Raw genomic sequence first — 21,971 nt, forward strand, 5'->3', positions numbered from 1 at the left:
AACATTAATATAAATATTAGTTAAGAGTCAATTAATAAAATAAATTTTTCATATTTTTTAAATGCTTTAAAATTTAATATTAAATCTTTATTAATTAAAATTTAAGTGACGTATGTCAGTTTCTCCAATGCTGATGTGTCAAGCATATAGAGAAAGTTAAACAACTTTTATATATAAGATGGTCCATGTACATTAAAAAAAAAAACAAATAGGCGTAGAGATATAGCTTTGTATGACTAGTTTGAGATATATTACTACACTCTTCAATATTGAAGGGAAATTATTAAAGCAAAAAAGGAATCAATCAAAGAAATGAATGTTGGAAATTTCGAATGGAGATATATATATATATAGCTTTGATGGTGGAATTAGTCTGTATAAACCTTATATTATCTTGTATTATCTCACAATTTCTGTAATATTATGATATCTCATACCATTCACGACCACCATCCCACTTGTAGATATACTCTAATATACCAAACAACTACGAAATAGCAAGTTTCATTCTTTTTTTTAGAAAGAGAGAGTGGTATGCAAGTAAACTTTTGAAGTTGTCAAAAGAGCTCAGAGTCAATAAGATCCAGATATTAACTTTATAAAAGCCACACCTTGCTAAACCTAAACATACACATATTCACCAAAAAAAGCAAAGCAAAAGAAATACATTCTTCTTAGGAAAAGAAAGAAAGAAAATGGCGGAATTTTACCCAGCAGGCACGGGCCCTTCAGAAGGAAGTGGAGTGATCGTGGATGCACGGTTTTGCGCTAAGTACCCTGTTGAACTGGCGATTGTGCGGAAGGTGATGAAGTTAACAACTGGTAACTTCGAAATAATGGACGTGAACGGAGACCTGTTGTTCAACGTGGATGATCGTGTGTTTGGTCTTCACGACAAGAGGACCTTATTGGATACTTCTGGATCTCCGGTCTTGACTTTGAGAGAGAAGGTGGTCTCCATATATATATATATATATATATATATATATGATTTACAAAAAAAAAAAAAAGAAAGAAAGAAAAAAATTGTCAACTAATTTAGAATACTAAAAAAAAATTGCAGATACGAACCATGCATAACAAGTGGAAAGTGTTTAGAGGAGGGAGTACGGAGGAGAGTGATCATCTGTACACGGTGAAGACATCGGTCGTGTTTCAGTTACATGATAAGAACCTTGATGTGTATTTCAGTCACAATAAGGAAGAGAAGACACGCGATTTCAGAGTCGAATGTGAACCTGGCGTATATGTTGTCTACGCTGGTGAATCTGACGCCATTATTGCCCAAGTATGTCGTCTATTTTCTTTTTTTTCTTTTTCTGCCCTAACATATTTTCTCTGTATGGAAACTGGCTTAGTTAGAACGGTCGGGATTGGATTTTTTTTTATTGACAGTCTCAAAAGTCAAAATATAAGATATTGATCAGCTTGGATATTAAAAAAAACTAATGTTTAAAAATAAAACATCATTAGTTATTAATAATTAGTTAAACATAACTCAGCCAATCATTAAAAAAACTACATAATTCAAAAAATTAAAAATACTATAAAGCAAGGGCAAACGTAGGTACAATGGTTCCGGGATCAACGTGCCTCATACTTTTTTTTTTATTTAATAAAACTTAAAAAATCTTATAGAATATGTTATTTAAATGAAATTATAGAAAAATGCCTTTCATTGTTAAAAAAAAAAAATTCTATTAAAAGTGTCCCTGATAAAAGAATTTATAGATCCGTCATTGGTATAATGTAACATCAAAATTAACATGGAAACCTGTAAAACATCTTATTATATGAACCAATATTTTTTTCTCTAAACATGACTGAAAATTTACATAAACAACCTTTTTGGTTTGCTTTCAGATTATATTTTCCCCCCTTGTATAGTCTAATCCTAGTTGTGAATTGGTAGTTTGCCCAAGTTTTATGAATTGGTCTAGACTTGGACTTCACAATTATAACACTTATTAAACCAATTTGGCCAAAAAGTATTTGGTTTTATATTGGAGGATGATTATATAAATCTGATGATTTGTTGTTGGTAACAGATGCACAAGAAGCACACGACGCAGAGCGTTCTCTATGGAAAGAACGAGTTTTGGGTGACTGTTAATCCAGATGTTGATTATGCATTCATTGTATCTCTCATCGTTATTCTCGATGATGTTAACAGACCAGACCCAAGTGTTTTGGGTGCCACATTGCCATTAGTGCCGATATTACCGTTATTGATCTGAGGCCGTTGTGGAATCCATGGCTAATGCTCTCGATTGCCCTTCTTAAGTTGCTGGTTTGAAACGTATCTTTCATTCTCATATGTTTTAACCAAATGTATGTTTAATTTAATATCCTCCCTAATAACTCTCTAAAAACTGTATAACCTTGGGTCATAGCTGTAACATTTATTGCAAACGCTTTTGCCCAAAAAAAAATTGTATAATATTATATGATTATAATATTGTTAGAGACCACTTGTAATCTATGGGTTGAGAATCATTATTGTAATTGATTTTGAGTATGTATAAATTTATGAAATTTATTGTGATTTATTTGTTAGAGTCTGCTTGTTAAAGACCCGCTTGTAATCTATTGTGATTTATTTGAACATGTATAAACTTATCATATATATCTGATTTACATTATGATTTTGTGATTTATTTGAGGAAGTATAATTTATGAAATTTATTCATTGTTGAAACATGTTCACATGAATACACGATTTGATTATTATGTTGATGCGATCATGGAACCACCAAATGTTCCATGGATCGAGGGATGGGTCGAAAAGTACGAATTAGAGCATGAACCAGATACGACTCTGGTTGTGCCGGTTGGACCAAATGCTCCATCGTGTGTCCGAAAGTTTGTGGGAGACATCTGAAAGGTACTTACTGGTCTTAGCAGCCAAACGATGGATCCAGCGACGGAATCAACTTTCGATGTTGTGATCATATTCATATATTCAAGTCGTGACTAGTATGGTCGGGATGTTGGCTTGATACTCTTTTTTCGGGCATCCGAGTTTGTTCGGATGGGTTTACCACATGAGGTTTTAATGAAGTTAAGTCACCATACATCTCACGATCCAAGTTTATTTGCGATTTGGTTCATGGGTCGGTAGTCCAAGAGTCAAACTTGACCAAACAGTCCAAGAGTCATTTTGAATTTGCCGAGGAGTTAGTCAACGTTTTCATTCATTTTTTTTTTATAATTCTCTATGTATTATGATTGTTTATCTCTTTCGCCTTCTATATAAGGTTTTGTACTTTTCAGGATTGACATTTACTTTTTTAATAAAATTTTTGAAAATTTTTTTTATTAAAATTTTTGATTTTTTAAGTGGTTAACCTTTGAATCTTTTGGTGTATCAAGTTTAAACCATAGAACTTGATCGTAGGTTTCATTATTAAAGCCATGTAAAAAGGATTTAGGCTTTAACCCTTTTTTCAAGGTAACTTTGTGATCAATCAGTGAGTATAAAACTCTTGAAAGGTAAGTATCTTGCGGTCCCCTGGCTTCTAATCGATAATATAGATACTATATTCTTAAATTTTATCAAAATCCAAGGCATCACCTGTTATTTTTGTCACCAAAATAGTAAATATAAATTGACTAAACAAAAACGAAATAAATAGTAGATAGTTTATCGAAATCTCATGGCGTGCCCAAGCGGATACTGTGTGACCAAACTTTCATTTTCGTACCTTCAAGTTTTTATTTACTTCTTTATGATTTAGGTTTCATTCGATAACAGAAACAAACAAAAAAAGATGTGGCCAACTTATATATTTAGGCAAAGAAAATAAGATATGGGCTTGCTTGCAATCATGGGCCTGTTGTCGACAACTCGCATGCAAATTTAGCTTCTGATCCCACGCGTCGTTGCATCAACGTGGAAGACACGCTCGGAACGTTCTTAATTAGTAGCTCGTAAACTACATACGAAGAGTGTCTAAATGTACTTTTACATTTATTGGATGCCTAATGGTAAGTTTAACACTTTAGTTTTTTGGATTTTAGTGATACGTCGGTTTCCTTCCCTTCTAAATTCTTTTTTCTTAGACAAAGATAGAAAGTTTTCAACTGCTAAATTTGTATATTCAAATTTACAAACTGTGAATTAGCGATGGCAAGACAATAAAATATTTTATTTATTTTAAGTGTGAAAGCGTCGGATTGGTATTTTGACTTTTTCTAAACGAATCGAAAGAAGTGTCTTTTCCGTACATGTTTTATTTTTTATTTTATGTTTGGCCTTTTCCTGCTTTATTAATAATACATTGCTCTTTCTGACTAGCCCAATTCACAAGTTGGCTACTAATCATTTGGCATAACAAGTAATAAATTAATAAATTTGATTTCTGTAAAAATGCGAATTAAATACTGCCGTGTATCTGTTGACAAACACACACCAAAATAAATAAAGATGTTGCAGCGTTGATTGGGAAATAAATGCGATAACTAATGCCGTAAAGTGTTAGCAAATCAGATTTTTTCTATAGAAAAATATAAATGTACTCATTTGTATGAATTAATTATGAAGCACTATAGAGTTAGGATTGAAGATGTCAGATTGAGTCATTATCTTGTTAGCTGATTCAATTTCACGTTAATTTAATGATTTCGAGTTATGTTTTAGATTCATTTGACATATGAATTTGTAAATTAGCTCAACTGAGTTGGTGAATTAAATGCGCTAGATGTAAGTTAGTTTGTGATTTATATAATGGATTGTTTAACCTGAAGTAGCTGAGTATTACTATTGTCTAGCGATCAAAAGGAATGATGAAATAAGTGACGCAAAGAGAGTGACGTCATTAACAAAATTTAAGGATAGAAAATAATAATTTCACTCATTATTTTAATACTCATTTTATGCTTTTTTTTTGGGTCCAAGAGCAGAACAAACAAAAAATAAGATTAGGAAATAATAAACAATGAAAAGGGGAAATCCACGCGGAGAGAGGTTTGAAATGTCGTCGGTCCAATGTCTTGACTCATCCTTTTCTTTGGAAATATTTCTGTATATTCCTTCTTCAGATTATTTTTCTAGTAATCAATTAATATGTTGATGTCAATTACGTTTGCCCTACGTTGACACGGTTTCTTCTTATAGTAAAACGAAGTATAATTCTGTATAATACTACTAAACAAGTATAGTACATATGTATCAATAGGACGAGTTTGTTGAATTCGACAATAATAATTCAATTATTTATCCGTTTTTAAAATGCGTTTGAAAGAAGCTACATCAGATTTTACCAGCGACTTCTTGCAAGTCGCAAAGATGATGATTTGATTTATTGATGTGTTTATCATCAGTATTTTCCGTCATTTAGGAAAATTTGAATTTGTTTTATCATCAGATAGTCGTTATTCTAGTTTTGTTAATTTTCCAACCACCGTACCTTGTTTATAACAATTCTATTATAGTTTGGTATTGTGCGAATCCTTTTTAGTTATAACGTATAGCCTAAAATACCATTATTGAGCTCTAGCTATACTTGCATATGTCAAATTCTGCTATGAAAAAACATCTTGTAATTTTTGGATTATAATATAAATGGAATTATATGATCGAAACATGCAAACTCTTTTACATCGTGAATGTATCATTATCCGAATAAAAGTGGTACAATGTATGATGTTGAAAGTAAATTATTTCCACAATATTTTATATATGAAAGAAAACAAAAATTATACATATAGTAATTAGACAGGAAACATTATTTTCAACATATAAGTGGTCCAGATACATTATAAATAAAATTGAAGGAAATAAAGCTAAAAGGTATCAATCAAAGAAAATGAATGTTCGGAATTTCCAATGGAATATCAGTCTGACTATATATTTGAGATAGCTTTTTGATGGTGGACTTGGTCAGCAAATACCTTACCACACTCTTGTAAAGGACTAGATTTTTTTGTGTGGAACATTTCATAACTGAAATAGTTGATTTCTTTTTTTTTTTTAAGTGTCACTCTATTATGTTTTTTTTTAATTGTATAATACATACTTACTAGTTTATGACAAAACGATACTTAATTGAAACGTACTATAGTAGTATTGAATATTTATTTATCACAATTCTTGTTTTTAGCTATACAAAACTTATCCTTTGAATACTAATATTCGTTATAACACCTATGCCTTACGTAATATAATAAAACGGAAGGTGCATAATTAAATTAAAAATTACTGTTGAGTGTTGACAATATTGACATCACAGACGGTAGTTAAAAACTGAAAATCATATAAAGAAGAACGGTTGTTTCATACAAACAAAGAATAATAAAAAAATGGACATTATAGAGAATCTTAATCACATGTATAAAGTCGTAGCTTTGAAAGGGTACATTGAAAGCGACAATTGTTAAACCCCTTGTTGTTTAATTATTTACTTAACCACTATATTTAAATAAAGGCTCTGTACAACTTATAACTACATTAACAAATTTGAACTGGTCAGCGTTTGACCTTGTAACTTCATACACTACCACCACCCCACTTATTTAGATACACTCTGGCCCTCTATACATTTTTGTTACCCAAAGACTTTTCTTTACTTTGAAAGTTTTGTCTCTTTTTCTAAAACAAATCTATTATTAAAAAAGTTTAAGAATTATTTATGGTTAGTCACTTGGTCAAATTTTCAAACACTCAGATGCAATGCCTTTATATTCCAAACCAACACTCATCAGCCCCATAACACTCTCATTCTCATCATACCATTCTTCAAATCTATACATATTCTCACCATAAAATTCAGATCATTTAACTCATTACTATAAAATACATTCTTCATTATAATATACACACATTATATTTCTTTTCTCATCATATTTTGGTATCAATTTCAGACAAATATTTTATTAAAGTGAGCTGATTTGTTAATAAGTATATGATAATTTGCGAAATTATTTTTCTTAAAAAACAATCTTTTTGAGAGTCATATATTCAGAATGGAAGGTAAAAATATGTTAAGTTGGGAGGAGAAGACATTGCTAAGCGAGCTCATTCTTGGATTCGAGGCGGCGAAAAAGCTTCAGACACGGCTCCGAGAATCCCCGTCGCAATCGCCGTCGTCATCATTTTCTTCTCCGGTGGCGGCTGAGACAAACGAGTTTCTCGTGAAGCAGATACTTTCTTCCTACGAGAAATCTCTTCTCATTCTAAACTGGTCCTCCTCGCCGCCCGTACAGCTTATTCCGTCGCCGGTTACTTCAGTCCCGGTGGCAAATTCCGGCGGAATCCCAGAATCTCCGGCGTCGATAAACGGAAGTCCGAGAAGTGAAGATTTTGTTGATGGAGGAGGTTCCACTGAGAATCATCGCCAAGATTACATCTTCAATTCAAAGAAAAGGTAACAACAAAACAAAATTGGTATTTTTTTATTGTTTTGACAAATTCACCAAATTAATTTGGAATTTTGGTGGGAAAATTTGCAGGAAGATGTTGCCAAAGTGGACAGAAAAAGTAAGAATAAGCCCAGAAAGAGGCTTAGAAGGACCTCAAGATGATGTCTTTAGCTGGAGAAAATATGGCCAAAAAGACATTTTGGGCGCCAAATTCCCCAGGTAACATCATCATCATCAAATCCATCACAACAATTCATCATCATCATGAATCATGATGTTAATTCGATTGGTTTTGTTCTGTGCAGGAGTTATTACAGATGCACGCACCGAAGCACACAGAACTGTTGGGCGACGAAGCAAGTCCAGAGATCGGACGGTGATCCATCGGTTTTCGAAGTGACGTACAGAGGAACACACACTTGCTCGCAGGCGATCACACCACCTCCACCACCACCAGCCTCGCCAGAGAAGCGAGACACCAGACCCAAACCCACCATTACCCGAAAGCCCAACGAGCTTCTCGAGAGTCTCAAAACCAGCTTAACCGTTCGAACCGACGGGCTTGACGAAGGTGACGGCGTTTTCTCGTTCCCCAATACGCCACCGTTTTATGATTACGGGACTATCAACGGCGACTTCTGCCACTTGGAGAGTTCCCCGATGTTCGACGTTGTTGATTGGTTCAATCCAACGGTCGAGATCGATCCAGCTTTCCCCACGTTTTTAACAGAGTCGACCTATTATTAAAATAAAAAAAATGTAAAAGAGAGAACTACACTAGTAATCATTTAGAGAAATTACTGAGTTAAGATAACTTGTATCCATTTTTTTTTTTCTTGGTTAAGAAAGTAAATTGAGTCTAACAAAGCATAAGGTATGTTCAACAGGATTTGAACATATTACAAAACTAAGAGATTTTTTCTAGCTAGAGGTAGTAGCCACAGACTTCTTGTTGTAATCTTCCAGTTCCTTCTTGTATGCTTCCATAGATTTTGCAGCTTTTTTGTTGTAAACTTGCTTCTCTTCTTCACTCAATTCCTGCAAAGATATTTTTACTCGGACAAATTAACAGCCTGAAATTTGTAATTAAGCAAATGTTACACGTAATCGTAGTTTTACATACCTTCCACTTCACTGAGATCAAAGCGGTAATTGTCGAGTTGCTTGTCCCGGGACGTTCTTCTGTCAAAGTCTTCCTTACGTCTTTGCTGCGTAAACAATTTTTTTTAAACAGTTAGAAGCTTAGGTAGAAAAAAAGCTTAGGATTCTCTTTAGTCACATTAGCTTAGGTTCGTACCTGAAGAGTAAAAATGAAGAAGCTGGCTTCTTGAGTTTGTTAGGGTCAACGTTTTCGTTCTTCTTCTTCTTGGTCTCTTTCTTCTTCTGCAAGAGAACATTATTATGATTCGGTTAGTCTCTGTATTGTGTAATGCATTTTAGTGGGTTAAGAAGTGAGAGTGTAAGTTTAAGTGAGTGACCTTGATCAGATTATCAGTTTTCTCCTTCTTCTTGAGCAGTTGGAGAGCTTCCTGTTTATGGAGTTTCATGAGTTCCTCTTCTTCTTTCTTCTGGCTCATGGCTTCTTCTTCCTTTGTCCTCTTGTATTCCTCCATTGCTTGAAGGTATATCTCCTTGTTCTTCTTTGACACCTGTTAAATATTGTACCTAACGTGATTCACTCTCAAGTTCAATAATGCGAATACAAGCATATGTATTATGGAAACAGACCTCTTCGTAGGGTGCTTTTTGTTCATCTGACAGCTTCTTCCACTCTTCTCCGGTCATCTTTGCGACCTATATCCACCATTCAACTTCATTCGTTAGCTTCAAAAATTAGCAAAAGTGGATCTTGAGAGCGACTTAAGTAATTAAGATTAGAATTTACCTCCACAACGTTCTTGTTCTCTCCGCGTAGAGCAGCTCTCCTCTCGTTAGCATAAACCAGGAAGGCAGAAATGGGATGTTTTGGCTTCAGAGGATCCTTCTGCTTCCTGCAAACGATAAAAAAACAAAAAAAAAACTGTAGTCAGATTACCATTGATGATCAATCAATTGATTTAGTCATTAGGAGCATTCTGGTTTTACTTGGTCTTCTTCTTGGTGTCTTGTTCAGCTTCCTGCACGAACTGGAGATACTGATCAAGTAAATCCATTGCAGTTTTCTGCTTCTGCTCATCATCCAGAAGCTTCATGGCCTCCTTCTCGCGCTTCTGTTTAGCAATGACCTGGAGGTAAGCTTCCTTCTCAACCTGGTACTTCTCCTCGTAAGGCTTCTTCTCTTCTGCACTAAGAGATTTCCATTTAGCACCCAGGATGTTCGAAGTCTCCTTGAAGCCAGCCTCAGGGTTTTGCTTCTTGACTTCATTCCATTGCTCCTTACACCACAGAATGTATGATGTCGACGGTCGTTTTGTCTCAGGACAATCCTTTTTCTTCTTCTTATTCAGCTTCTCTTGCTCAGCCTGTGTGAGAGATTGACCGCAAACGAAAGCCTGAAGGAGCAACACAAAACACTCTTGAATCAATAACAAACTAGTAGACACAGAATTGTGCCAAATGTATAGAAGATAATCAATTAATTCATCTCTCAGTCTACTGAAATTAACAAATCAGCTGTCCACAGTAGTTACACAAGGAGAACCAAGTTTGATACTAATCTCAAGCCTACGAAACTTCTATCAAAACCTCAAATGATCAACTGCGGAATCAGCATTTAAACAAATGTATTCCAACACAATCTAAAAACCTTCTAAAGCCAAAACTACATCTAGATTCGTAAATTCTGCAGAATCGAAATCTAATTACAAGTCATAATCTCATCACAAACACCAGCCAAATCGAGAACCAAATCTAGATCTAGAGATCGTACCATGCTAGGTTTGAATTCCTTCATCTTCTGAAGTTTCTTCAGCTCCACCTTAAGCTTTCCCTGCTCAGCATCTCTCGTCTCTAGCTCCTCCTCCTTCTTCCTGAGGATCTCGTCCTTCTCCTTAAGCAACTCCTCCGTCTTATCCTTCTCGATCTTCATTTTCTCCAACATCGCCTGCATCTCAATCAGATCTTTTTCGAACGACTTGGCTGATTTCTCCTTGGCAGAGACAGGCGACAACGGCGTCTCGACGATCTCATTCTTCTGCTTCAACGCCTTTCTGCTGTTCCTTGGCTTCTTCGTCGGAGCTGGATCTACGATACTCGCCATTTCTAAGTCGAGATTTAGCGAAGATATTTTCAAGATTTTCGAGACTGTGATTTATGTGGAGCCGCCTCTGCATATATCTCTGGGTTTATATAAAAACTAAAAAAGGAATACCCAACGGCCTAATAATTTCGAAATTCGAAACTTCTAATTTTGTGGATTTAATACTCATTTAGCGTGCAGTGACAGATTTGGTTGAACCTTCTTCTTGAATTTCGAATTTCCCTCTTTTTATATGGAAGATTTCCCGCTGACTAGACTTACTTTCTAGGGCTGGGCAAAATATCCGTTATATTTGCTTCGATCCGTTATCCGTCTCGATTCGATCCGAAAAATCCGGATATCCGTAATTTTATGGAGCAAAGCAAATACTAAAATTCAATATCCGTAAAAAACGGAGCAAATCACAAATACTAAAATAAATTAAGACGGATATCTGCTTCGCTCCGATATAAATATATATGTATATATAGATAGATAATAATTCATATAAAGTGTATAATTATTATATATAAATGTAATTTTTATGAGTTTTTTTTATAAATTTGATAATTATAAATATTAAGTAAAAAAATATATTTTTAAAGAAAATATTGTCATTTTTAGCTAAATTTTGATTTTTTAAAATTTTTTTTTAAATATATTATTATTTAAATATTTTTATGGGGCGGATCGAATATCCGACAAATATTCAAATTTTTAGCGGATATCCGGAAAACGGATATTCGGATAGTTACGGAGCGGATACGGATCAGAAACATGATTATCCGGACGGAGCGGAGCAGATCACAGATATCCTCAAAATCCAGGATATCCGCTCCGCGCCCAATCCTACTTTCTATAATATGAACACAAATCAAACCGGTTCAAACCGCTCTCTTATCAAATGATCTCATAATTTTGATCTGTGCTCATCGATCTCTTATAGCATCTTCAATGAGTTCCTCCATTTTTTTCTCCGAAATAGAGGAACTGCAAAATGGAGTTAGATTTTTTTCCAATGTATTCCTCTATTTCAACTCCAAAAATAATATTCTAAGTGTAATCCTTATTTTTATTTTATTGTTAATTACTAATAATACACTTTATTTATAAAAATTACAAATGAATTCATTTATTTTTTTCAAATGAAATTTCTATAAATTATATTATTATTTTAAATTCAACTATTATAATATATAAATAATACTACACACCATTTAAAATAATAAAACAAAGTACATTTTAATTTTATGTATTTCTTATGTATTTTTAATTTTATGTTATTTTTCAGTTAATCTTCTTATATTTTTTATTTTCTATTCTCAAATTTTAAATCTATTTATCTTTAATTTTTAAATTAAATATATATAATATAAATGATTAAATTATAAATAAAAAATATAGTTTTAAGAATTAATGAAAAGTAAAAGACTATCTTGTAAATAAAAAAGTTCACCTGCAAAATGGGGTTACTCCATATTTGGAGAAAAAAATAGCATTCCTCTATTTTGTAGATAAAAATGAAGTAGGGTTGGAGAAGAATTTTCTCCAAAATAGCATTTGGAAGAAAAAATGGGGTAGAGTTGGAGATACTCTTAGGACACTAGTCCATTTTTTCCTCAAAATGCCATTTTAGAGAAGATTATTCTTCAATCATATTCTATTTTCACCTCCAAAATGAGAAAATGTCATTTTTTCCTCCAAATATGGAGTAACCCCATTTTCAATTCCATTTTACAAGTGAACTTTTTTATTTACACAATAATGCTTCAATTTTCATTAATTCTTAAAACTACATTTTTAATTTATAATTAAAATTTTTATATTATATATATTTAATTTAAAATAAAAAATAAATAAATTTAAAATTTAAGAATAGAAAATAGAATATGATTAACTGAAACAAGAAATAACATAAAATTAAAATACATATAAAGTACTGAAATTAGAAATAACATAAAATAAATACAACAACTAATTAATAAAATCCGGTAAACTGCTTCTAGATCCACCAAGATCATTAAAATATTGTCCAAACAAATGTATCCGGTTCCAAAAAATTTCTTGCTCGATTCAAAGATATCAAATATAAAAACGCTCATTTCTCACTTCGAAATGCTTTAATTGATCATTGGTGAAAAAAGTATTCAAATGGTGATATTTAAATTAAAATGTACTTTGTTTTCTTATTTGAAATGGTGTGTAGTGTTATTTTTATATTATAATGCTTGAATTTACAATAATATTATAATTTATGAAAGTTTATACAGAAAAAATTAGATTTATTTGTAGTTTTTATAAATATAATACATTATTAGTAATTAACAATGAAGTAAAAAGGAAGAATATATTTAGAATATTTTTTTTGTAGTTGAAAATAGAGGAATCATTGGAGAGAAATCCAACTCCATTTTGGAATTCTCCCATTTTTGAGACAAAAATGGAGGAATATATTGGAGATGCTCCTTGTGATGGTACACCTCAACCGGTTTTTCAAGACTTCAACCTGGATAAACCGAAAGTAAATGAAAAACCAATTTAAAGAACTCAAGTTAAAACTGAAACAAAAGATTTTTTTTTTATTCAACTAGATCCATCAACTCTTAAATAAAATGTTGTGGTGGACCAAAATCATGCTAAGGAGGTAGACTGGTGGTACATGCTGCGGACCAATACCAAACTGTTTTAAACTCTTCGGTAAAATCAAATTAAGAGTTCAAACCAAATTTGTTTTTAAACGCAAAACTTGAGATATTTTATCCACTCAAAACTGTGGAAAAATTATATATATTTACATCAAAATATAAATCTAATATTGAAACGTTTTTTCAAAACTATCACAAAAGAAAAATCTTCACATAGTTTTAAATTCCTTTTCTCTCTATAGTTAGTTAGTTACCTTCTGCTTCAATCTCTTCGCACTGTCTTCTTTACTTTTTTTTTTTTGGTAAAAAACTGTCTTCTTTACTTATCCAACACTTCGTCCCACTCTCCAACTACTCATCCTTTTTTATGTAGATTGGTTTTGTTTTCCTGACTTATAAGCTTCTCCTGATCATGAAGATATATTTAAGATTTAGATTTCTTTTCGAACACACGATTTAGTGATGAACAAGAGTGGTTGTAATTATGAGAATGCAACGATTAAAATATAAAAGCATTTTGGATATCTATGTTTAGCAAGACTCTTAAATTTTCCAGTCGAATGCATTGAACACAGACAATATCTAGGTTTTCGATGCAGTGTTGGGAGTTTCAGAGGTCAAACACATGCATTGTTTCTTTGACTTTCTCTCGCTGACTCCAGACAGTAGCAATTGGTCTAATAATCTTGAGTCCTACAAGGAATATGTCACCCTCATGTCTGAACCAACAATCCTAGTAATTAAACTGGAAGTTCTAAATTTTATACGTTAGTGGTAGTTCTCGCTATATATATATATATATATATATATATCTGACTATAAATCTCCGACACCATGTTCTTGTACGGCAAGACATGGAAGTGTATGGTAAGCAAACTTAGCCTAACGCAGATTTGTAAGTGAAACAGCTTCCATCCTAAAACCTAGCTACTTGCAGATTAACAATGTATCTGTCTGTAATGATGCATTTGATCTTAGATATGATCATTACTTTCAAACAAACAGATTTCCATAAACAGTTAAACGGTATGTTTCATTTCAAGATTAAGGTTGAAATGCTTCATGCACGTTCTGAGCTTGGCCTGAGATAAATCTCTTTGTAACATACGATTTGGTCAAGTGGAGTACAATACTAAACCAGTTGACAAAAGAAATCAAAACCACTACAAAATAACGAGTACAAATGTGACCAAAAAGATGGAAAACCACTCAAATCAAATGAGTGGAAGTTTATATTTATAATTATTAGAATAATATTTCATGTCATTGTGGAAGTTTGTAATCTCCAATATCAGTTATTATTGAACTAATGTGGTTAACAGCATTTTCATTACACTTGCCTCTCAAAGTTTGCATGGCAGGCAGCGATTTATGAAATGTGGAGATAGCCTAATTGTAGGCTCCATCCAAACTCCCACAGGTCTGTGAACCCTGTTTTGGCGAATGATTGCATGCAATATTGGTTCTCACTGCAGTAGTCTTGTTCTGTTGTTCTTGGTGTTCTGTCGTTGGAGATATCGATTGATCTTCTTCCCCTTAGGGATTTCTGGGTCCTGCTCTTATTGATGCTCTGGGCCTCTTAAATTTGGGCTGGGCTCATTCATCCAAAATCATCTCTCATTCAAGATATCTTCTACGTCTTCGCCAGTTATCTCCCAATTAGTATAATTTGCAATGGAGTTTGGTTTTTCATGATTCAATTTAGTTTTTCGATTATGAGTTTGTAATTATTGTTGACTTGCTGTAACCTTAAGTAAGATGTTTTAAAAAAAAAAACATTAATAATTTTCCTTTTTTTTAAGTAATATGGAAACAAATGTTTGAAAATTAAAATCTAATAAACATGGAACTAAATTTAAGAAAAATAAATAATTACCAAAAGATATAAATATTTGTGTTGACTAAAAGAAATCGTAAAAGAAAACTTACGTCGATAAAACCTTTCACTCTTCATTTTTAGAACTCAAACTTGTAATTTTCAGAACGATGAATTTTCAGAAATCTGATTCCGATTACAACTGAACAACATAAAGAGTATATTAACCCTTTTTGATCAGTGTTGTTTGTGCTGACGCGGGCGATAATAACTTCGAGGTAATCAACTAATTTTTTAAAAATATTTTTTAGGTTGATTATATAGTTGAAGAAAATATTGTTCTAATAGTAAAGAGAAAAATTATACTTTTTATTTTATAAATTAGTTAAAAATCAATTGATTGTTTAATCGTTAGTTAGAACTCGCAAAATATATGAGATCTGATCTGAGATCCGATCAGATCAAGGCTAAAAATAAGATATTCAAAGGTTCATAAATCTGGATCTATGTATTTTGATTCAAAAATCAGCATATCTATATCTGCTTTATATATAATTTTATATATTTTTAATATGATTAGAATGAATATTATAAAATTAGTTTTGAAAGGTTTTACATGATATTTGTAGTTTATTTTTTCATTATGTATATGATTTTCATTGTAATTTATATTATTATTTTAAATTTTAGCTATTTTAGGCGGCTTTAGATTGGATTTACGTGAATCCATATAATATTTGAATATGTAGTGGTATTAGCAAATCGATTTGGATAGTTATTTTTAACTGAAATTTTATTTTAAAAATTGTTTTTTTTCTTTTGTCCCCAATATAAATTATTTTTTCTCAACACGATTTTTTTTAATACCACAACTGTTGAAAAACATTATAAAAATATTATGGAAAATTAATGTTTTACAAGAATGGTTTCGAAAAGCTTAGGAACCATTTTTAAAGGTTTTAAGAAATTTTCTGAAAAACAAATATGTGAAAAAAAAAATTGATAATGTATAATTAGAACGAGATTTAAGAATTTTATAAAATCTTGAAATGAGGGAATAATTTACTAAGTGAAATGAAATTTTAATGTTTTCATTTCACTTATAAAATACACTAACAAAATTACTTATTTTTAAATTCTTGAATTAGGCTCGATTCCCGTTGATTTGCTGCTGACTAACTTCAAACGACGATGGTTGTAATCACTGAAACTTCCGACGACGTTAATGGCGGCGATCGAGGTCCAAACAAGAACTCGCAACAACTCCAGAATAAACGGAAAAAAGTCGAGAAAAAGACTTCTTTCCACATTCCAGACGAAGTCACCGAAATAATCTTCGCATGGGTTAGGAGACGTGGTCACCCTGTTCTATCTCTCGTCTCCAAGGCCTTTGGTGGCCTCATCAATACTCCGAGATTCTACGACTTGCGCTTGCGCCTTGGCGCTACCGAACCCGTCCTTTACGCTTGCGTGGGACCCACTCCTTGGTTCAGAGGCCCTAAGTGGTGTATCCTAATTAAGAAACCCTACAGAAACTTGACGGACACGGTTTCTCTGCGGTTGCATGAAATCCCCTCACTCCCTCCCATGCCTTGGGGATCTGCTGTGGTCACAGTCGGGCACGAGATGTATGTGATCGGTGGATGCGTTGGCCTGACACGCACAAATGTTGTGTATGTCATCGACTGCAGATTCCACACGTGTCGTATTCTCTTCGGTATGCGAGTGGCTCGTTACCGTGCAGCGGCCGGAGTTTTCGACAGGAAGATATATGTGGTTGGAGGATGTGAGATGCGAGCTATGGATTGGGTGGAAATATACGATCTAAAGGGTAAGTTTTGGATTGGAAGCAGGTGGACAAATGGCATACCACTTAACGTGAGTTGCAAGTTTGTGACATACGCGGTTATGGAGAATAAAATATACATATTAGGTGACAGAATGTGTTATATTTACACTCCTGGAGGACAAGGAGGTTCATTGGAGTATGTGATGCCAGGAGAATTTATGAGTTTTTTGTGGCAAGAGTCGTCTTGTGTGATTGATGGTTTGTTGTATTCCATTAATCTTCCTCAAGGGGGGATTGATGCATCTCCAATAATCGTTTATGATCCAAAGCAGAAGACTTGGAGACCCTTGACTGGTTTACAAGGTTTTCCGGCTAATATCCATCTCCGCTCCTCTAAAATGGCGAATTTTGGTGGGAAGTTGGTGATTCTGGGAACCGATGAGTATTGGTATAATTGGAATAAAGGGAAAAGAGAGATTTGGTGCGTAGAGATCACTTTGGAAAGAAGTCATGGAGGTGAGGTTTCGGGGAAGGTCGAATCAGTAGCGGTTGTGCGTACAGTCCCAGAGTCATTGGCTTCAATTGATGTTTGTGGAACTGCTAATGTATGATGATCGTGCATTCTTACAGGTATATTATATATGCTTATGGTCATGGGTATGGACTTTTGATGATGAATTGTAGTTAGCTTCCAAAACATACTTGTCTTATCATTAACTTTCAGGATCTTTATGAAGCAAAGTGGCTAAGAAGGTGTTATCTGACACCGTAAAACCTAAAGCTGTGTTGAGTATGCTACTCTTTTAGCCGCCTTTATTTTAAAATAATAATAATTTTAAACAATAAAATAAAATCTTAAGAAACTTGTTGAACTGCATCTTTCTTTGGTTTGCTATGTTATTTCTATTTGCTTTTTGATATGTAATGCCTCTGATCACAATCAGATATAATAAAGCCCAATGTTACGGGTTATATACTCATATGAAACCTTGGTTTATAGAATTGCATTTTACTATTTTTTTTTTAAGGGAACAATACTCGTATGGTATGAGCTTTCGGTAGATTTCTTAAGCAGTAGGATATGCTATTCTTTTAGCTTATGTATAATTCATACGATACTTAGCTTGTTGTTGTTGTAACATTTTTTCCTTTTTTTTTTCTTTCCGATTCCAAAAGCAAACAGAAGAAGTGTAAAAATTAGTGAAGTCGCTGTGAAGAAAACTAGGATACATTACATAAATCCAGTAAAGGACAAGATGATTATTTTTTCACAACATTGTCTAAATGGGCTAGACAGTGATCGGTTCGGACTCCGGTTCACCAGCTGATCCCTTAAAAAGCAAAATGGTGAGGCTGCCAACAGAGAAATGGATGAAGCAGCCACTGCAATGAGTCACGAATGATCCGAAATGTGTCCCCGCAATACACTGCCACCCCAATCCGTATTTTCTATCAAATTCCTGAAACATATATATCAAAGAATTGGATTTTGTTATAACATTCAAATTCATATTTCATTTCATTATATATGTACACTATGTATAGGTAGAAATACAAGTCCAATCAAGAGTTATACGCTAATTAATAACACTTATTATATGGTTAACATAATAAGGACTGAGTTGTTCACCCCATTGTCAACAGATGAAACTGAACTGAGTTGTCGTTTGCAATTTCTCTCATACAACTCTCTCTCAAGTAGAAGCCTCAAGACTCCAACTCTTTACTGGTAAGTGTTCACCCCATTGTCAACAGATGAAACTGAACTGAGTTGTCGTTTGCAATTTTTTGTAAATTTTATTTTCGAAAAATGTATTTACTTTCTCAAAATAATAGAAAGAAAACAAGTAATTGGAAAGAAAAACAATCGTGGTGACAAAAAAATCAAAATTTTATGTTTACAAAATTTGTGCATGATTTTCTTGTTAGTTTTTAAAATTTTAAAATCAGTTTCAATTTCATCATTAATAAATATTTATGACACCACAAAAAATATCTTTTAAGTCCACCAGTAGAAGAGATAGTTTTTCATAATTGTCGAGAACTTGAAACGAACAAATTTTACTTAGAAGCAAGTCTTTTTATTTTCGTTTTTATTTAATTTCATTGCTCAAAATGATGTAGTTTTGATAATTAAAAAAAAAAATCAAAAGTAAATTTGTTGAAATTTGAACACACAATCACAACACGTATTAATATAAAACAATCATAAAAAATTATATCATTATATTAATACGTGTCGCAATTTAAATTAGCAAGAACACATATCACAATTTGGTGAATTACAATTTTACTTAGGTGTCAATACTTATTAAAAGATCCAGCTTTATTTAATAACAATATATATAAATATATAGTTTTGTATTTTTTGTTTGGGTTTATATCATGTGTTAGTAAATGTAATTTTCAACTATAAACATAGAATACACAGGGGGAAATGTATGACAATTTGCTTGAGTTGTACACTTCTTTTAAGAAATATTTACCTCTGACTAGACTTACCTTCGAACGTTTTTCTCTTTTATCATCAAGATTCCATAATATGAACACAAATCAAACCGGTTCAAACCGCTCTCTTATCAAATGATCTCTTAATTTTGAGGAAACCCCGGTTCACGAATATAATCTTTACACACAACCTCGTGTATTCTTGTTTTTTACAAACAGAACAAACATAAATAATGTTTTTACAGTGTATTTGCAAAATAAAATTTAACTCCTACCAAACCGGTCTCGCTTTCTCCACCGGCTAGCACCCAAGAACCAAATTTTGTCCGTATTAGTCTAATTATCACAGAGAACCGGTTTTCTATTCTTCCGGGTTCATGAATTGGCAATGAACCAATCACAATTTGTTCGTCCGGGTTCAGCCATTTACTATGGTCTCCAAAATAACATCATTCAAGTAATCAAACGGACCAGGCAAGCACCAATGCAGACAATCATTCTGTACCTTTGCATTTCTGTCTTTATCAAACGGCCTGAACTGTCGATACGCACCCGGATGCCCGTCGGGTCGGGTCAGCAACATCCCGGTGAAATCCAAAAGCTTTAGCCTTCCACCGTCTTGACCCGCCTTCTCTCTAACCGCTCTCTCGAACTGACCAATCTCAACATCTCTTAGTATCTTATGCACATTCTTCATCTCAACCTCCTCATCATCACTCACCGGCTCTGTTTGCTTACACGTCCCGCCGTTATGCCATTCTCCGTTCTGGAAATGATCCGGAGTCGAAGTCCGGAAAAAAACCGTGCCTTTACGGTTTGTTTCCTCTGCTATGAAGTCCATGACATTCCTCAGCGACGCGTTGTAAGCGTAGTCGAATCCTAACTCTTCCATGCGAGATTTCTCCGGACAGATATGGCAACCGACCGGTTTAGCGTTTTCGTGGTAAACCGCAGCTTTGAGATACCATTTACCCGTTGAGATAATCGCGTAGTCGAGGCTTGGCATTAGATTGGTCCATGTCTCGTCGAGTTTGTCAAGATGTAGCTGGACCGAAGCGGTTGAAACGCCATTTGCATCTTCGAAAATAGCGGCTTGAACTAGAAATGGCGACCAAATGTTGGATATAGTTAAGTTATGTAAAGGAAAATGCCATCTTTTTGATCTGTACTCCTTGTCGTGGTACACCTCAACCGGTTCTTCAACCTGGAGAGAGACCGAAAAACAAATGAAAAACCGGTTTAAAGAACTCAAGTTTTGAATTGAAACAAAGAGTTGTTAAGAAACTTTGTTTGTTTACCATATAGAGCATACAAAGCAGAGATTCAACGTGGTTACGGGAAATGGAGTCACCAATGAATGCCCAAGATTTGTTCCTCATAAGTTGAAGAAATGTTTGGGGATCAAAACGTGGTAGCAAACAGTCATGAGGCTTCCATTTCCAGTAGAGAAAGTCTAAGTCAGGCCTACCATTGGTGATGCAGTTTTGGTGACCATCAATGAGCATGCCGCATGAGTTGTTTGTGTAGATTGGTCCTACTGAATCTGGAATCCATTTGCCGACGAAGAGATTGCATTTCTCTATTTCGATATCTGATTCAAGAAACAGAAACCAAAGTCTGTTTTTTTAGCCTCGGTGTGAGATCAACTATGAATCAAAATGTAGCAACGGTAGATCAAGATCAATTTTTGTCAGAAACCAGTCTTTGAACATTGCAGCTAACTGAAAAAAAAATCATCACTCAATCAGAGAATTCTGAATCAGACATTTGGATAAACTATCAAAAACATGCCCCAAACAAGATGAAAATGTGAACATTGTGCAATTAAGATAGAGCCAAATGATACAAATCATCATTATAGTAAATATCAAATGAGGCAAGCATGATCCATGAATTATCTTTTTTATAAACTACAATCCCAAAAACCATTAAAAGAAGCTTCAGATCTTCAAGATCGAGAAACATCTTCCAAAAACCCCTATAGATCTCATAATTGTTGCTTATAAACAAGGTTTAGACACAATAACACAATGGATGATTCACATAGAAGTCTTTCTACTAGCTGATATTACCCTGAGGAATGAGATCTTCGTTTTCCGGCACGATAATCTTCGGCGGCAGAAACCGTGCTTCGAATTTTCCGGTGACCGACGCAAAGATTGGAGAAAAGTCGCTGGAGTGGAAACTGAAGATGTGGAGAGCGAGACCCGTTATCAGAATAAGAGAGACGAGCTTGATGAGAAACACATTCTTATGAATCATAGAGACTGAGATCAGCTTGAGCTTCTTCATCTGAAGATGATATGCAGAGTTAGTTGTTTATTGGTAAGTATATTATTCGACCGACCAAAGCTCTGGCCTTTTCTTTATTCTTTGTTATAAATCATTGCTACAAAAGAACCATATAGTTAAAAGAATGAAATAAAAACGTATTAATTTAGTATTATCTGATTATATCACGGTCCAACACACAAGACTGGAGTTATGACAGAATGTTTCGTAACAAGACTGGACTGGTCTATGTTTTTTACTTATATTTTTTTCTCAATTTTTGACGTGAAATTCCGAAGATAACACATAATTAGTAACCAGCACTAACACAGAAAATCAATAAACTTTGTCCCCTTAATTATGTAAAGTTGAAGGAGACAAATTAACATGGAAAGAGTAGAAAACAAGGAAAGACAAGAAGAGTTTAGCTCATTATTCATAAATAGTGTATCTAATGGGCTTGGG

At 33.6% G+C, this 21,971-nt stretch overlaps 5 protein-coding genes across 5 annotated transcripts; 3 read left to right on the forward strand and 2 right to left on the reverse strand.

Annotated features, from left to right (window-relative positions):
* The first annotated feature begins 695 nt into the window (after positions 1-695).
* LOC18030823 (protein LURP-one-related 15) lies at positions 696-2,237 on the forward strand. The gene is made up of 3 exons (XM_006413451.2): positions 696-950; positions 1,064-1,288; positions 2,049-2,237. The coding sequence occupies exons 1-3, from the start codon at positions 696-698 to the stop codon at positions 2,235-2,237; spliced, it is 669 nt and encodes a 222-aa protein (XP_006413514.1).
* A 4,487-nt stretch (positions 2,238-6,724) lies between these two features.
* LOC18030824 (probable WRKY transcription factor 53) lies at positions 6,725-8,372 on the forward strand. The gene is made up of 3 exons (XM_006413452.2): positions 6,725-7,364; positions 7,450-7,578; positions 7,665-8,372. The coding sequence occupies exons 1-3, from the start codon at positions 6,964-6,966 to the stop codon at positions 8,104-8,106; spliced, it is 972 nt and encodes a 323-aa protein (XP_006413515.1). The 5' UTR covers positions 6,725-6,963; the 3' UTR covers positions 8,107-8,372.
* On the reverse strand, positions 8,189-10,688 carry LOC18030825 (high mobility group B protein 6). Its single transcript, XM_006413453.2, has 8 exons — positions 10,229-10,688; positions 9,445-9,851; positions 9,245-9,350; positions 9,088-9,153; positions 8,838-9,008; positions 8,657-8,742; positions 8,483-8,567; positions 8,189-8,397 (listed from the first exon to the last, which is right to left on the reverse strand). Exons 1-8 carry the CDS (start codon positions 10,556-10,558, stop codon positions 8,281-8,283), a joined length of 1,368 nt encoding a protein of 455 aa, XP_006413516.1. The 5' UTR covers positions 10,559-10,688; the 3' UTR covers positions 8,189-8,280.
* A 5,501-nt stretch (positions 10,689-16,189) lies between these two features.
* Positions 16,190-17,398, forward strand: LOC18030826 (putative F-box/kelch-repeat protein At2g21680). The gene has a single exon (XM_006413454.1). The coding sequence runs from the start codon at positions 16,190-16,192 to the stop codon at positions 17,396-17,398; it is 1,209 nt and encodes a 402-aa protein (XP_006413517.1).
* Positions 17,399-19,366: 1,968 nt separating this feature from the next.
* Positions 19,367-21,585, reverse strand: LOC18030827 (protein trichome birefringence-like 24). The gene is made up of 3 exons (XM_006413455.2): positions 21,308-21,585; positions 20,534-20,826; positions 19,367-20,439 (listed from the first exon to the last, which is right to left on the reverse strand). The coding sequence occupies exons 1-3, from the start codon at positions 21,525-21,527 to the stop codon at positions 19,654-19,656; spliced, it is 1,299 nt and encodes a 432-aa protein (XP_006413518.1). The 5' UTR covers positions 21,528-21,585; the 3' UTR covers positions 19,367-19,653.
* Between the last annotated feature and the right edge of the window lie 386 nt (positions 21,586-21,971).

Source organism: Eutrema salsugineum, unplaced genomic scaffold, assembly GCF_000478725.1.
Source record: "Eutrema salsugineum unplaced genomic scaffold, Eutsalg1_0 scaffold_1, whole genome shotgun sequence".
Lineage (NCBI taxonomy): Eukaryota > Viridiplantae > Streptophyta > Magnoliopsida > Brassicales > Brassicaceae > Eutrema > Eutrema salsugineum.

Bases quoted from the DNA above. Each gene is read 5' to 3' on its own strand.
- LOC18030823 (XM_006413451.2), top strand. From the start codon at position 696: ATGGCGGAATTTTACCCAGCAGGCACGGGCCCTTCAGAAGGAAGTGGA. The intron at 951-1,063 runs GTGGTCTCCATA...AAAAAATTGCAG, and splicing joins TCTTGACTTTGAGAGAGAAG to ATACGAACCATGCATAACAA. The intron at 1,289-2,048 runs GTATGTCGTCTA...TGTTGGTAACAG, and splicing joins CTGACGCCATTATTGCCCAA to ATGCACAAGAAGCACACGAC.
- LOC18030824 (XM_006413452.2), top strand. From the start codon at position 6,964: ATGGAAGGTAAAAATATGTTAAGTTGGGAGGAGAAGACATTGCTAAGC. The intron at 7,365-7,449 runs GTAACAACAAAA...GAAAATTTGCAG, and splicing joins ATCTTCAATTCAAAGAAAAG to GAAGATGTTGCCAAAGTGGA. The intron at 7,579-7,664 runs GTAACATCATCA...TGTTCTGTGCAG, and splicing joins TTGGGCGCCAAATTCCCCAG to GAGTTATTACAGATGCACGC.
- LOC18030825 (XM_006413453.2), bottom strand. From the start codon at position 10,558: ATGGCGAGTATCGTAGATCCAGCTCCGACGAAGAAGCCAAGGAACAGC. The intron at 9,852-10,228 runs GTACGATCTCTA...TTGCTCCTTCAG, and splicing joins AGGAATTCAAACCTAGCATG to GCTTTCGTTTGCGGTCAATC. The intron at 8,568-8,656 runs GTACGAACCTAA...TTGTTTACGCAG, and splicing joins TCTTCATTTTTACTCTTCAG to CAAAGACGTAAGGAAGACTT.
- LOC18030826 (XM_006413454.1), top strand. From the start codon at position 16,190: ATGGTTGTAATCACTGAAACTTCCGACGACGTTAATGGCGGCGATCGA.
- LOC18030827 (XM_006413455.2), bottom strand. From the start codon at position 21,527: ATGAAGAAGCTCAAGCTGATCTCAGTCTCTATGATTCATAAGAATGTG. The intron at 20,827-21,307 runs GTAATATCAGCT...TTCTTGAATCAG, and splicing joins CGAAGATCTCATTCCTCAGG to ATATCGAAATAGAGAAATGC. The intron at 20,440-20,533 runs GTAAACAAACAA...GTCTCTCTCCAG, and splicing joins TGCTTTGTATGCTCTATATG to GTTGAAGAACCGGTTGAGGT.